The sequence below is a fragment of the Orcinus orca genome, chromosome 14 (genome assembly GCF_937001465.1).
Source record: "Orcinus orca chromosome 14, mOrcOrc1.1, whole genome shotgun sequence".
NCBI classification, from domain to species: Eukaryota; Metazoa; Chordata; class Mammalia; order Artiodactyla; family Delphinidae; genus Orcinus; species Orcinus orca.
The window spans coordinates 11,879,891-11,896,732 of record NC_064572.1 but is presented as its reverse complement, the minus strand read 5'-3'; the positions used below and the strand labels follow the sequence as shown (position 1 = coordinate 11,896,732).

General features: G+C 36.3%; 1 protein-coding gene across 7 annotated transcripts in view; it reads left to right on the top strand.

The window, feature by feature from the left end:
• Positions 1 to 16,842, top strand: part of ARID4B (AT-rich interaction domain 4B) — a 126,606-nt gene that overhangs the window by 95,209 nt on the left and 14,555 nt on the right. For all 7 annotated transcript variants that reach the window (XM_004271545.4, XM_033431263.2, XM_033431262.2 and 4 more), the window contains 2 exons: positions 10,538 to 10,622; positions 13,438 to 13,636. In XM_004271545.4, the coding sequence (XP_004271593.1) occupies positions 10,538 to 10,622; positions 13,438 to 13,636 (284 nt within the window). The remainder of the gene's footprint in view (positions 1 to 10,537; positions 10,623 to 13,437; positions 13,637 to 16,842) is intronic.

The window sequence follows — 16,842 nt, the reverse complement described above, 5'->3', positions numbered from 1 at the left end:
TTAAATTCGTGACTGTGAACCTCAAGTGGGCGCTATATGTCCTCCTTCCATGCCCTTTCTACTTTCTCAGACTATTTCATTTTTTTGAGAGTAATTTTTAATTATTACAGTTTTTATTGGTATAATTAACATGCAGTATTATATTAGTTTCAGGTATGCAACATAATGATTTGATATTTGTATGTATTGCAGAAGGATCACCACAATAAATCTAATTAACATCCATCACCATACATAGTTACAGAAACAATTTTTTTCATACAGTTTCTTATCTCCTCAAATCCCCAGGAACTCTTCCCCCATCCTCACTTTCAGCTGGTGACCTCATTGAAAAATTGAAATAAGAGAGTTTCTACAGAATTCCACTACATCACCTTCTTACCTACATCTGCTGCCATGTTTTCTGCCTTCTCATCTTTAGCCTTAGGGTGAACAAGCATGCTACTATCTAAAACCCATCTTCCAACTGCCATACCTTCTTGCCTAAATCAGAGATATGGTCCCAGAAATTCTCCCCTTTTTTCTCATTTTCTCACTCTGTTCTAAACCGTTCCCATCCACATATAGACCTGCAGTTATTCCTCTCATCTCATTTGAGCTTCCCCCTGCTTTCCCTACTGTGCTGTTTCTTTGCTCCACTTCCATCCAGCAAAAACAATTAGAGTTATTTACACTTGTTATCCAGTTTGTCTCCTGTTCTTTTTGTGTAAACCCAACCCAGTAAGGCTTTCGCCTCCACCACGCCTCCAGAACGGGGTCACCAGGGACCCCATCTAGCCGAATTCCATCCCTTATTTCTTGACCTCTTGTTACTTGCCTTACCTTAGTGCCTGAGCCAGCTGACCACTCCTTTTGTGGTACTTTTCACGTGGGTTCCGGCTGCTGCAGCTGCAGCTACTTTTCTGGTTTATTTTCCTTTTCTACTTTTCCCAAATTGAAAACCACCCCTCGGTCATTCTGTCATTTCTTATCTTTATGTGTTTTCTCCCTTCTAATTGTTCCCTTCTTTTATTCTTCTGGTATCCATTTTAACTTATTTTACATTCTGTTCCTGATTTTCCAGTCCTGATTTGAGTCACTTTTTCTGATATTGAATTTTTCTGAATTATTTTTTGGAGCCAAAGGGATTTGACCTCCTAGAATATAACTTCCATGTAGGACTGTGGGTAAATTTTTTTCTATTGTTTTAAGCTTTTTATATTGGGACCACATTACTTTACATTACGGAAGTGCATTTAATTTTAAAACATGAAAAAAAACCCCTCAGTTTTCATATTCATTCCATTAATATCCCTTACCACATCTAGAATGTTCTGTACATGCCTGGCATATGGTAACTATTAAACGAATATTGAACTAGATTGGACCTTCTGGCAACAAAATGGATGTAGAGCAGAAATTAAAATCTAAAAAAGGGGACTTGTATATAAAAGTGGTACCTATGGAATATAGAGACAAGTGGGGAATTGGGACAGATGTGGCTTAGTTTTCTCACTGGAACCTCTTCTGTATCTTTGCTTAACTTTTTGAAGAACAAACTGTTTTTCACAGAGGCTACACCATTTTACATTCTTACCAGCATTGTATTAGGGTTCCAATTTCTCCATATCCTTGCCAACACTTGTCATTTTCTGTTTTTAAAAAAGTGTTTATTTATAGCTAATCTACTGGGTATCTCATTGTTGTTTTGATTTGCATTTCCTTAATAACTAGTGATGTTGAACATCTTTTCATGTACTTAATTTTATATGATCATTTGTATATCTTTTTTGGGGAAATGTCTATTCACGCCCTTTGCCCATTTTTGAATTGGTTGTTTTTTGTTGTTGTTAAAGAGTTGTAGGAGTTCTTCATATATTCTGTATACTAATCCCTTATCAGAGATGTCATTTGCAAATATTTTCTCCCATTCTGTGAACCCACAGAATTGTCCTTTCACCCTTAATAGTGTCTTTTTAATTGTGATAAAGTCCAATTTATCTATTTTTTCTTTGTTGCTCATGCTTTTTGTGTTGTATCCTAGAAAACATTGCCAAATCCAGTGTTATGAAAATTTCCCCATTTTCTTATAAGAATGTTATAGTTTTAACTCTAATGTTTAGAGTTTTGGTCCATCTTGAGTTAATTTTTATATATGATTATGGTAGTCAGTTTTTTATATGATCTCTTTGGGTAATATACAGAGCCCAACTCCTAATTAGCAGCCAAAATGGGATTGAGAGTAAGAGACTTGAATGAATCTGATTGGAAGTGCTCATGTCCTGTGACCTTTCTTCCAGTCCCTGTCTCCTTTTGTTCCTTTGAAGAATTTTATGTCACTTTCTCAGCTTAATTTCCCTGTTCCTTCCCTGCCATACTTACATTGTACATGCCTTTGGACTTAGGAATATTGATAAGAGTACAAAGTTTTTCTACTCGTATGCTTTGAAATAATTATTCTGGTAATGATAGAAAGGAAAGCAAGGTACTCTATCTAGGAAGTTGTCTGCTTTATTTTTATAGTTGAAAGTTAAAGAACTATAAATGAAGGCCATTTGACAATGGTTTCCAAGGAAATATCTGTCAGCCTGTTTTAAGGGGAGAAAGGGAACATTGCCCATATCTCTTTCACAAAGTCTTCCTATTATCTTTGCACACTCCTGCTCCTCCTGTGTGCCATTCTTCTTTTCTTGATACCTCACTGTCATCTCCAAACTCTTGTCTCCATAAACCGTTATGTCACAGTCTCCTAGCCTATTTACTTCTGTTTATGCTATAAAGCATTAAAATTAAAAACTACTAGGGAAGTCAAAGGACTGTATGTTACTGCTCATGTGAAAAATTCTTTTACAGCACGCAGATGCTTTGTATCAGACAGTCCTACATGTAGAGAAATTTAAACGAAAGCTTATAAGCAATGAACAAGGGGAACATAAAAATGAATTTCGGGGGCTTCCCTGGTGGCACAGTGGTTGAGAGTCTGCCTGCCGATGCAGGGGACGCGGGTTCGTGCCCTGGTCCGGGAAGATCCTACATGCCGCGGAGCGGCTGGGCCCGTGAGCCATGGCCGCTGAGCCTGTGTGTCCGGAGCCTGTGCTCCGCAACGGGAGAGGCCACAACAGTGAGAGGCCTGTGTACCGCAAAAAAAAAAAAAAATATATATATATATATATAAAATTTTACTTAAAAAATGACTTTGGAGTTGGTTAGTTTTTCAGTGCAAGTGAAAATAAAAATTTCATTTGTGAAGAAGATTAATAAACTCATATATTTTTGCACTCAAATGGCCTCTCTCTCTTTCCTTCTTCCTTTTTTTCCTTTCTCTCTCTCTTGTTCTCTCTCTGCGTGTTTACTTAACTGGGCCTGTTCCATTTAGTATTTTTTGTAGATTGACAGGTACATTTAATGTAAAGCATTAACTTGGACCTATTCCATTTCATAGTTTTGTAGATTGGCAAGTTACATCAGTATGTTTGTCTAAATGTGCACAAACAGACTAATCCCCTAAGCTTATCAAATATTAATAAAACAAACTTTGGGGATACTTTTAGAAGTCAGTATCTGCATCACAAAATACGAGTGCCAGAGTTGTTAACCATTTGCAGTGGTCCTTATAAGCCTGTTACAATGCTCTGTGATGTGTTCTTAACATTATATATTGATACTACCTCTGCCTGAAGACCTACACCTTTGTTTCATTTTACAAAGTTAAATTCTCTAGGAAAACAGATCTATATAATTACAGTACGTTTCTCTTGGGCTATTTGTGTCAAATCTTTAATATGATGATGCTATAATATTCATGTTTTTATCATCCTACTATTATATTCTTTATTACAATGAACACCATTCCTGTTTCTTTGATGTGGATTTAACAGTGTTGTATGGAGTGGAAATATGAAATGTTAATAGCATGCTTAGAATTTTATTTTTTCAATAATATGATGCTTTTATCTTTGTTTTATCCTAAGTACATGACTAAAAGCATTAAACTGTAGTCAGTAGGTCTCTATAAATTTTGCTTTAGATATTCTCGCACATTAAAAATAAATACGTAAATTGAGATTATTATAGAAAATTCATAAAGTAGGTAAATATTGATTAAACTGCTTATAAAGTTTATAATTGATAATAACTAGTGCTGCTCTTCATCGTGACTTGGCCTTTTTTTCTATTACAATATCATATTTCTTCCCTCCTATTTTCTTACTCAATTAAGGGGGAAAGAATTCCTTTCCATGCTAAAGAGGGCCTAAATTTCCACTTTAGATGTGAGGTTTTTAAAAGCTAAGTTAGTTTTATGACATATATTAAGTTTTTTGCCTATAGATAGGCAGGATATAAAATATATTGTTCAGCAATTATGAAATGAGTCTCTCCATTACAGAAAACGACATACAAATGATGTTAATATTTCACTTACATTAACGGTTAGTTATTAGATTTTATCTTTTATAATCTGTATGCATATTTTAAATAATGAGTTTTTAAGTATTTTGTCAGTTCAGTTTTGTTGTTGAAATTATTTGTACGGTATCCTTATTCTGCATGTAATTATTCTGTGGGTTTATATTAATACATGGCTGATGATATTTCTTTGAAAGTGGTTTAGTTAGGTTTAAGCAGAACCAAAATCTGAACTGATGTGGGCACAGTAACCATTTTGGTATCTTATGTCTGGTTGACTAATGTTCTTTTCCATTTTTATTGTTGCTAAATGATTTCTTAGATGATTTGCCAACAGATCCAAAAAAAAGTCAAAACGTTTTCTTTTTAGAACTCTGTTTTTCTCTGGTGAGAGCAAGTATGCTATGGTCTCTGAATGGTTCCTTTTAGCTTTGTATAAATATTTTAATTCGACACATTAAAATTTCAAATATTTATGTAGCAACTTTGTTTGAATGGTTCAGAGGTTTGTATTATTACTTACGTAATGACTGATTAGTGTGGTCCTCTCTGTTAAATTGTAAACAACTCGATAAGGAGCTGTGGTGCATTTATTACCCAGTGCCTAGCGCAGAGCCTGTCACATGATAGGTACCTAAGAAGTATCTGTCGAGTGAATAAGCCCTGTGTAGACTTCTAGTCTGGGAGTTTCATATAATTTTTTAATTTGGGGGATCATCTGTTCTACCTTCTTCATTTTAGGTAGGTCAGGGAACAGACGGCTAGAAGTTAAATGAGTTGCTCATGCATCTGGTCATTCATGTTTATTCCGTTAGTTGAATGTTAGATGATCTCAATAGACTGTTCTCAAATAAGACAGCATATTCTTTGAAAATATTTTCCTTAGTACTTTAAATATCAGATAAGATACTTGTCTAGACTCCACGCATTAATTACAATGAATTTATTGATAACTGAATTGAAAAAGTATGGGCTAATCATTAACAGACTTAGTCTTCATTTTCGAACTCAGTGTTTGTTAATATTTGTCCCGATATTTGTTTTTCTTTGTTTTTTGATATTTTTTTTAAATGGAAGCATTTAGTAATCTTTTCCTTGTGCCCTGGCAAACTGTATTTCCTTTTGTCACAAACAGGCCAATTACTCTCTTCTGTTCGTAATTTCTAAATTTAAAGTCCAACTAAAGGTAGTATAGTTTATATCAATAATCCAAACTTCCTTGTTTTCCTCAGACATTCTCATAAAACTCTATTGCTTGGATTAAAGGTGCAGGTCATTTTGTTTGTAGGCCAACCACTTAGCTTAAATTTCTCTCCTAGTTTTCAAGCTACATTATCACAGAACATGAGAGCTGACAGCAATAGGCCTGCTAGCCTTGGGGAGAAATCTAGGTATTTAACAATAACGTGGTTTCTTTGAATACCTGTTGCCCTAAATAGCTGTTTGTAGTTCCTGCACAGTAGAGAGACCCCATCAGAATATGCGTTCTAATGTCTTGATTCACTTTGTGGTACTTAAAGCCGAATCAAGAATATTGGAGAGCCATTGTGAGCGAAGTACAGCATGTCCATGTATTTGGGAATGTTTCAGAGGATGGAAGCATTTTAAAACCAAAAAATTTATATTTGACTTAGTTTTTTAAATTCTTGTATTCTTTTTTTTTTTTTTTTGCGGTACGCGGGCCTCTCACTGTTGTGGCCTCTCCCGTTGCGGAGCACAGGCTCCGGACTCGCAGGCTCAGCGGCCATGGCTCATGGGCCCAGCTGCTCCGCGGCATGTGGGATCTTCCCGGACCGGGGCACGAACCCGCGTCCCCTGCATCGGCAGGCGGACTCTCAACCACTGTGCCACCAGGGAAGCCCCAATTCTTATATTCTTTAAGAATGTATTTTGAGGGATGAATGGATACTGTACTTGGTATGGTGCCCCAAGGAGAAATGAGAAATATTTCATGGTCTTCTATTTCTTAGCTACAATTTTCTGCTGTTTGCCACTTCCCTGTAATTTCGATTTCTATGGTGTCCAAGATATTTGAATTTGAACTAAATTTTCCCATTTTCTATCTTCTTTGACTATTTTCTTATGCCTAAAGTAAATGTGCTGTAATCTCTTTTTAATGTATATTAAATAGACTATATAAAAAGTTTACATTTATATAGAATAAACAGAATCAGTGGCAGCTTTTTCTGTAGTTCTGAACTAAATTCCCTTCATTCAAGTCTTTATTCTTGGTATTTGATAGGGAATCAGAGATCTTAACCCACTAATATTACTTAATTTAAATTAACAAACACTAGTAAAATAAAAATTAAATTGACCTCTTTCTTATATAATTTAGTGTCAGTAGGAAATGTTGCCTTTCGGGGTGTATCGTTTTGCTTTTTTCCCACATGAATTTATGTTTCTCTCCTTCCTGGTCTTTGAAAGTATACTGTAAAGAAAATAGAACTCATGGACTTCCTTGGTGGTCCAGTGGTCAAGACGCCATGCTTCCAGTGCAGGGGGCGCATGTTTGATCCCTGGTTGGGGAACTAGAATCCCACATGCCTTGCAGCCAAAAACAAAAAAGAAAAGAAAAGAGAATAGAACTCCTGAATAGTACTGTAATCAGTAATTACATAAAGGGAAAGAACATTTCCTATTTTTAAAATATATACAATGATCAGTTATAGCTATCTCTATTTTCTGATCATCGTTTTTTTTTTTTTTTCCTTGTAAGATTAGTCAGGCAACTAAAGTGCTACTTGGAACTTCATTACATTTTGAAATATTTCTGTTAATTTTTTTTTTTTTTTTTTGGTTTTGGGTTTTTTTGCGGTACGCGGGCCTCTCACTGTTGTGGCCTCTCCCGTTGCGGAGCACAGGCTCCGGACACGCAGGCTCTGTGGCCATGGCTCACGAGCCCAGCCGCTCCGCGGCATGTGGGATCTTCCCGGACCGGGGCACGAACCCGCGTCCCCTGCAAAGGCAGGCGGACTCTCAACCACTGCGCCACCAGGGAAGCCCTTCTGTTAATGTTTACATCACTGGTCTCAACCTCTGTTTGGTTAAAGGCATTTGTAATTTGAAAAAGCTACCTTAACCAAAATTCTCACGCATTGTTTTCATCCGTTCTCCCTCCTCGAGGATTGGTTCATACTGTGCATTCTTTTTTTTTTTTTTCGGTACGCGGGCCTCTCACTGTTGTGGCCTCTCCCGTTGCGGAGCACAGGCTCCGGACGCGCAGGCTCAGTGGCCATGGCTCACGGGCCCAGCCGCTCCGCGGCACGTGGGATCTTCCCGGACCAGGGCACGAACCCGTGTCCCCTGCATCGGCAAGCGGACTCTCAACCATTGCGCCACCAGGGAAGCCCCATACTGTACATTCTTAATGAGGCTTTTTCAGTTGCTGGTCTGGACTCTTCTGTATGCTTACTCTGAACAGGACCTGGCCTGCCTAGTAGTAATCATTCTAGTATTACACTGTTGAACAGGCAGTCCATTTCCCGTTCTTCTCTAACTCCTCACATAGTGGTTTTTGGCAAGCCTGTAGCTTGCAACGTGAGTTCGCTTCCATGGTTTGAGTTTCTCAATCTGTGAAATAAATTCTTGATAGATTTTTAAGGCATGTTCTAGTTCTGAAGGATATTAATTATAATAACAATAACAACATTGTGTTATTACATTTTATGAAAGGCAGCGTAAATCTAGCTGAAAAAAGAAAAAAAATCTAAAAGAATAGTATTAGAACAAGGGAATGCCTGAACAAACAAAAAGCACTGAGAAAGGAGAATAGAAAGAGGCAAATAATAAACGAGTCACAGTTTAAATATTAGCTAATACTTATAGAACCATACATTACCGTGTAATTGCTCTAGTAGGAAACATATCTAAAGAATTTCCCAAGGAATCTCCTAAAACCATACAGAACATTCAGTAGTTTTCAAACAAAATTGTTACGTAGAATAGTAAGACCATCATGTTTAATCACTGCTGTTCAAGTATTTTAGAAGCGTACATAGTTTGTTTCTTCTAATTCCAGAATCTTTCTTTTTTGTTTCCTGCCTGGCTCAACCCTCTTTCCACCCCCAAACTCACTAAAGTTCTTCTGATAACCAGTCCTCTTATATACCATCCTTAGTTTATGTTTGGGTGGAGGAGGAGAAAATAGTTATCATATAGTATCCGTACTCTTGTGGAGCTTTAGGCAGTGAGCATCAGCCTGTACCATGTGGAGTAACCACTATTTTATTTATGTATATGTTCCTTATACCTTGTTCCTAAGAGAATTTAAGCAAAATACATTACCTCTGACTCGTAAAGAAATCTTTCTCTGTCACGGTGAACATTGTAACTATGGGGACAGCAAGTATTTTTTGCTTGTTTGATGTGTTTGGTGCTCCATCAAAGCTACAATATCTTGGTGATATTCTTGCATTGAAAGCCACTGTTTCACCCGAATTTGAAATATAATAATTCATGTCAAAAATCCAAGTGGAATTGAATAGTACTCTTACTGGTAGTCAAAATGTCTGGTATTACAAAATTAATTGTACAACAGGTAGTCTTTGGTTAAGAAAGGTAAAAATCTCTTATATCTTCGTTTAGCTTATGCTGATGTTATGTGTAACCATCATGAACTGTTTTTAGTTTATCTCATAAGAAGATAGAAAGCTTGTTTTGTTTTTTCTTAAAGTACATAGCACTGATTTCCATAACTATATTCAAGTAAGAGCAACTTCTAGAAGTTCACATTCAAATTTGTAGAGGGCAGATATATTTTCTGTTCATTCTTCACCTTCACTCTAATTTTGGAAGGAACTAAATTGCTTTCTTGTCAAGCATCATGCAATTTTGAGTATTAATGGGAAAATTAAAATTACTATAAATGTACAGGTAGGTGCTAGTGTGCCAGTATATATACCAGAGGAGTGTGTTTAGTAGAAGAATAATATTTGACTTAAACTGTTTCAAAGCACTTATCATATATTTGATCCTCAAAGAGCCATATGTGATATGCAGTCTTATTTTTTATTTTATCTTTTTAATGTGGTCCTTATACAGAACGAACTAAGTCTGAGGTTGAGAACGTCTTGACCGGGGCCACATAACTAGTCAGCAAGGATATGTAAAGACTTTTCTAGAACTCATTCCATTCTTTCCTCGTCCTCTCCAGTTATCACTGTGGCCCTCAGCAGCTTCTAGCAGACACTGCCGTAACCATTGTGGGGCTGAGCCCTCAGCTTTGCCACAGCCCGTGGTTTGCACCAGCAGTATAGCTCTGCCTGGGACTTGTTACAGATACAACTAGGCCTATCTAGAGCAAGAATGTAATTTATTAATAAGCTAATGACCCAGGTCATTTGCTTCCTGACTTAAGGTCTTTATTACTTCACTTAATACCTCTGGTAATGAGGACATTTTAATTTAAAAGCTCATTTTCAGTTGTTCATTTTCTTGAGTTAAAAATGTCAGTGAGTTTTCCCATTTTCCAGAATAAATGTAGATAACTTTCAAACATAAAAAGAGGTTAATTTGTTTTTAATGTTTCTTCTTTCTGGCTGAGTTTTTACGAAAATAAACTGTCTTTTTTTTTCCCCTTTAAACAAGTAGATTTATTGCAGTCAGTACTGACTTGCACCCTGTAAAATCATGCAGACTGCCAGCACTGAGTGGAGAGGCCATCACGACTGTTGGCCCTCAGCTGCCTGCACACGTAGGAAGTGTCTCAGCACTGGAGGCTTGGCAGAGCTGTGCTTCCCCTTATAGCTTCCTGACACGGTTAGGAAAAATGGGCTACTTGCTGCTTACGAACACAACAAAGTATACAAAAAAGTATAGGATTTCTATATGGGAGTATGGGATTTCTCTTCATAGCTGTTGCACGGACTTGGTTTCTCATTGGGGCAGCGGAGCAAGGAGTGCGCGCTAGTCCAGGAGTCCAGAGACCTTGCTGAGTCTTAGCGCAGCCAGTAGCTGACATTGTGTCCTTGGATAGGTCACTTCATCTCTCTCTTTGAGCCATGGTAACTTTATTTCTTGAACCAGGTGGCCTGCAAGGCCCTTTCCAGTTCTGAAATGTTCTGATTCTATTTACAAGTTTCTCTGTAATATGGCATGGTTCCTTCTGTGGTATGTGTTTTATATTTATGTTAATTTCCTTCAATTTTAGATATGATGAATGGATTAAAGCAGATAAAATAGTACGACCTGCTGATAAAAATGTGCCAAAGATAAAACATCGCAAGAAAATAAAGGTAAGTGCTTATTTTGCTGTATTATAGCTCTTAATGAAGGAACGTTGCCTCCAAAATGAGTATTGTGTGTGCATTAGTGTTAGTAGAATGGAAATACTCTCTTGAAATAGCAAATTTATCAAATGCTAGATTTGCGTACAATTAAGATTGTCAGCTTATGGAAAGGCATTTTGAAAACAGTACTAAATGATCTTTGAGGCTTTTTCAGTTCCAACATTGTATAAGTCCACTCAGCCAGATTTCACTTACCCATTTCAACTGTTTCCTACACCTCTAGTCTCCCAACTAGGAGTCATTAAATATTGTGGCTGGGAGCCCTGGGGTTACTGTAATAGCTGTAAACCGTTAGAGGAAGAGAAGGAAGTGTCTGAAGGCAGAGGAGAGCCTATCTGAAGCTCTTCTTTTTTCTTCATCTTTCTCTGACCATATATGTAGTGGCTTAGAATGTGTTCACAAGACACTATTAGGCAAACTCTACATAGATACCGTGGGGAATCTATTAATGAGCTTGTATGGAAATTAAGGTTACTTTTATGTATGATAGAATTACGCTTATTCATTCTAAGACTGAATCTTTCTAATGTTTTATTAGAAAGTAGAACCATTAACTAGGTTTTAGAATATTTTTAAATCTTTTTAATGGCTCTTTAATACTTTGAATGGTATATATAGTTGAAGTGTTTAATAGTTCTCCTGAAATTCAATTTTCATATTAAAAGTGAGGAGCTATTTACTTTCTGGCTAAATGATACCCTAGTGGCCCTAAATACTGAAAGGTTTCCCCTAGAGTGATTATTCTTTTCTCACTGTGAAATTGGGTCCATATTTTTAAAGTTTTGGTATAGCAACTCAGTAGCTACAACTCAGGACACTCTTGGTCTTTATTGGAAGTCATGCTACATTTAGCATCGCTCTAAGCTACTTAGAAGAGCTGTGTGTGTGTGGCACTAACAAGCCAGTTTCCTTACACAGAGCAAGTTTTAGAAGTAGTATTTCTCAGGTAGAAGATAGGGTGGGGGGTAGGAGAATCAATGTTAGAATATTACACTTGGAGAATTTTTTCTAAATATTTATTTAATTCTCAATTTAGTTTTCGGCCCCTTCCAGGCATTTAAAATTCTGGGTCATAAGGGAAGAGGCATGTGAATTTTGAAAAAGCTTCCTAGAAAATATTTAATATTGTATACCCATCACTCGATCTCATCTGACTGTGAGAACCACTATTTTCAAGGCTGTCCTCTGATAGGCGTTAAAAGCCATATTTGAAATTTGCGTGGGGTAGACTATTTTTGCCTTCACAATGCATGGTATATTATGATCTGTGGTATAAAGTGATGAAAAGGCTGGCAAGAATAGGAAAATGAGAAGAGCACTAATCATTGAGAGGTTTTGGTAGTCTACCTACACATAAGCCGCCTCAGTGCATCCAGAGAATTCAGCCCACGTGCTCTAAGTCAGTGGATCTCACACTTGAACATGTGTTACAGTCACCTGAAGGACTTGTTGAAACTTAGATTGGCCCATCCCCAGCGTTTCTGATTCACTAGATCTGAGTCTGGTTCGAGGAGTTTTCACTTCTAACAAATTCCCAGGAGATGCTAATGTCGCTAATGTCCACACTTAGAGAACCACTACCCTGAACAGAATAACTTCTCCTCTAGTATCCAGAATGATACTAATTATGTACCATCTTTGGGAGAATTGTAAAAATAGCCAGTCATGTTCTATATTCTCACTATATAACAGGACTTCAGAATTGTTTACTTCTACGTAGTGCTCTACATTATCATTTAGAAGCTTGTCTAAATTATTTTTCCTATAAATTTTTTTTGTAATTATTTTATTTATTTATCTTTGGCTGCATTGGGTCTTCGTTGCTGAGTGCGGGCTTTCTCTAGTTGCCATGAGTGGGGGCTACTCTTCGTTGTGGTGCGCGGGCTTCTCATTGCGGTGGCTTCTCTTGTTGCGGAGCATGGGCTCTAGGCACGTGGGCTTCAGTAGTTGTGGCACGTGGGCTCAGTAGTTGTGGCTTGAGGGCTCTAGAGCGCAGACTCAGTAGTTGTGGCACATGGGTTTAGTTGCCCTGCGGCATGTGGGATCTTCCCGGACCAGGGCTCAAACCCGTGTCCCCTGCATTGGCAGGCGGGTTCTTAACCACTGTGCCACCAGGGAAGTCCTATAAATAATTTTTAAAACAAATTTAAAAAATAGTTTCCAAGAAATATATTAACCTCTGCTCATCTGTTCGTAAATAGAGAATTTCAAAAATTTTCTCATTTTTTCCTGAAACATTATCAGTCATACAGGAGGGTTGCCCCACTGACTTGACTTTATAGCAAGTCATTTGTTTGTTACTCCCTGCTGTCAACTGAATGAAGATATTTGAAGTTGTGTAATTCCCAACTCTCATTTTATATTGAGAATCTTACAGGTTTTAGAACTATCAGCTTGAAATTATGTTTCTGTTTTTTTTAGTGAATATTTAATTTAAGCCTATTGTGATTTAATTTTTACAGACTTTGTAACACCAATTATTAGCAGTAGGGAAGTTTGCTAGTCTTAATTGCCTATCTGATTGCTAATTTATTTCCACTATTAAAATATAAATATTAGACAAAAACTTATTTCTCATCCTGTAAAATAACTTTGAAAAAACATTTCTGACTGTTTTGTGGGACTGTTTGTATTCTTTCTTTGTATGTTTTTTAATAATAGTCTAATGTTGAGTTAAAAATGAATTTTAACATTGTGACTAATAAATGCCTCATGATCTGTTATGGCTAACATGGGATACCTTTTTTTTTTCTTAACCTAGAATAAATTAGACAAAGAAAAAGACAAAGATGAAAAGTATTCTCCTAAGAACTGTAAACTTCGGCGCTTGTCAAAACCACCATTTCAGACAAATCCATCTCCTGAAATGGTATCCAAACTGGATCTTACTGATGCCAAAAACTCTGATACAGCTCATATTAAATCCATAGAAATCACTTCTATCCTTAATGGACTTCAAGGTAAACATAACAAATATCCTGTTGCATGCAAGTATTTGTTTTAATTTTTATAAATCAAATTCTATAAAGGTAATTCAGTGACATTATCAAATTCTCTGTTTTTAATTGAACCAGAATTTTGTTGACTCTGTTATTACTTGAAATAAAATCAGCCATTGATTGAGGCTTGGAAATATTTCTGTTATTAGTAGAGCTGAGGGCACCATTAGATTTCAGTTAAAATTTAATATTCAACCTCTGGTACTATTACTGTGTTCTTTTCAGGTACCATCCTTTCTGTAGACATGTAAAACATAGTTTGTATTATGCAATATCAGAGTATAAAATTATACTGAACTTTTTGTAAAGAATACCAAACTTTGCTTATCTTGATTATATTTATTATGATCTCTTTTATGATGTCCTTATTGCTTAATGTTTAAGGCAGAATGAAGTTTAACAAATAATAAAAGTGATGAGTACTGGAGGGGAAGATTTTTGTAAATCTGACTGGCAGGAAAGAGAGAATCTGATCTGTCAAATGAAATAAAAGAATGTATCTCCATAAAACTGCTTTACATTTCTTAAAAAAAAACACAAACTTTACATTTCTTATAACTTAAGAGAGTTTGAATTTTTATTGATTTTGAATGTAATGGAAATTGTTTTTCTCTCTTATTTCAGACGGATATTTATTATTTGTAAATATCTAAATATTCTAAAGTTCATTTTTCGTAATTTTCTACTATATCAGAAATACAGAACAGTATATGGAAATATATATATAATTTAAAGAATAATGATACGAATATTGTATGTCTACCACAGTGGTGACCAAGTAGTATTTACTTAAAATAGTTATGTCTCCCTGAAAAGTAATTAATATTCTGACTTAATCATTCTTTTACTTTTCTTTAGAATTATATTAAACCTATATATATTCCTAAAGAGGATATTATTTAGTTTTCTGAAAACCGTGGTGAGCGTAAACCTAGCTATGTAAAAAAGGCAGTATTTCCACTTAGATGAAGGCTCCCTGAGAATGTTATCTGAATAGACTCTCTAGGTCATATTAAGCTTCTTTGTGAGTCTACAAAAGCCTCTGGAAGGGAATTCAGTAGGGCAAGGTGATGAGGCCGTTCTGGGAAACATCGGGGCTCCCCACAGGAATATCTGACGTAGTCTCAGAGGGTGACCAAAAGGAATATGTTCAGTGGGAGTAGGAAGGTCCTGTGCGTTTTCAGACTCCAGGCTTCCCAGACATACGCCTGGCTTTCAGGCGTAGGTCAAAACAAAATGTTTTTGCTGGGTAAAGTGACGTCATTATCTGATTCAGGTTATGGCACACAAGACATTGAGGGGAGAGCTGGAATTTCATCACCAAATGGTGGAAACAAGCTAAAATACATACAAAGAATCTAGTTGATGGCAGGAGGCATCTTGGGGATGATAGCCCTCCATGTGACTTCCTTTGGAAATACACTGCACGGTCTGCACTGGTTTCCTTCTACATCTGATGCACAGTTCTCTTCCTGGGAACTTTTTAGAGCTCTCTCTTCAAAGCGGTCCCTAGAATTTCTTTGTTTTGGATAGCTGATGTGTTTTTTTAACCTTCTTTGGTATACTCATTGTGGTGGAGCACATTCTCTAGTAAATTTTAAGAACAAGTGAATAAGAGGGAAGATACATTTTTAGAGACTATCCATATCTGAAAATATCTTTATTCATGGTTTAGTGGGGTTGGACGTTTTTCCTTAATTATTTTACTGACATTGTTCCACTGTTTTTTTGCTTACAGTGTTATTTCTGTGAAGTCCAGAGCTCTTCTAGTTTCTGATTCTTTGTATGTGACTTGTTTTATTGCTTGTTTTTGCCTTTCCCTTTTTCTGGAATCTTGAATCTTTGTTTCTAATGTCCTAAAATTTCACAGGATTATACCTTGTGTGGATGTATTTTCATCCACTGTGGTGTGTACTTACTAAGTTGTTTCATTCTAGAAACTTGTGTCTTTCTGTTCTGGATAGTTTTCATGAATTATTTTGTTGATTTCCTCCTCTGCATTTCACTGTTCTCTCTCTCTCTCTCTCTCTCTCTCTCTCTCTCTCTCTGTCTCTCAACCTGCCATTATATTGCTATTGAACCTTCTGCATTATACTCTAATATTCTTATCTTTTGGCAGGGACATATTACTTATTCTTTTGTCTTTTTCCTCTAATTTCTTAGAAATTTTCTCAACTTTATCTTTTAGTCCTTTTACTATTTAATTTACTGCTGTAATGCTTATTGACAGCTGTAATGTTTTTAATTTTCAAGAACTCTGTTTTCTGCATGCTTTATACAATTCTGTTCTTGTACAATATCTTATGTTTCTGATTTTATTTTATTTTTTATTTTTTTTTTACTGAAATATAGTTGATTTACAATGTTGTGTTAGTTTCCAAGTACAACAGAGTGGTTCAGTTACACATATATATACATATTCTTTTTCATATTCTTTTCCATTATGGTTTATTACAGGATTTTGAATATAGTTCCCTGTGCTATACAGGACCTTGTTGTCTATTTTATATATAGTATTTTGTATCTGCTAATCCCAAACTCCTAACTTATCCCTCCCCACCCCCTTTACCCTTTGGTAATCATAAGCTTATTTTCTATGTCTGTGAAATCTGTTTCTGTTTCATAAATAAATTTATTTGTGTAATATTTTAGATTCCACATATAAGTGATATCATATGGTATCAATATGTCTCTCTCTTTCTGACTTACTTTGCTTAGTATGATAATCTCTAGGTCTCTCCATGTTGCTGCAAATGGCATTCTTTCATTCTTTTTTTTATGGCTGAGTAGCATTCCATTGTATATATGTACCACATCTTCTTTATCCAGTCATCTGTCAGTGGACATTTAGGTTGCTTCCATGTCTTGGCTGTTATAAATAGTGCTGCTATGAACATTGGGGTGCATGTATCTTTTCAAATTATAGTTTTCTCTGGATATATATTATCAGGAGTGGGACTGCTGGATCATATGGCAACTCTGTTTTTAGTCTTTTTAAGGAACCTCCATACTGTTTTCCATAGTGGCTGGACCAAGTTACATTCCCACTAACAGTGTAGGAGAGTTCCCTTTTCTCCACACCCTCTCCAGCATTTGTTATTTGTAGACTTTTTAAATGATGGCCATTCTGACTGCTGTGAGGTGGTACCACATTGTAGTTTTGATTT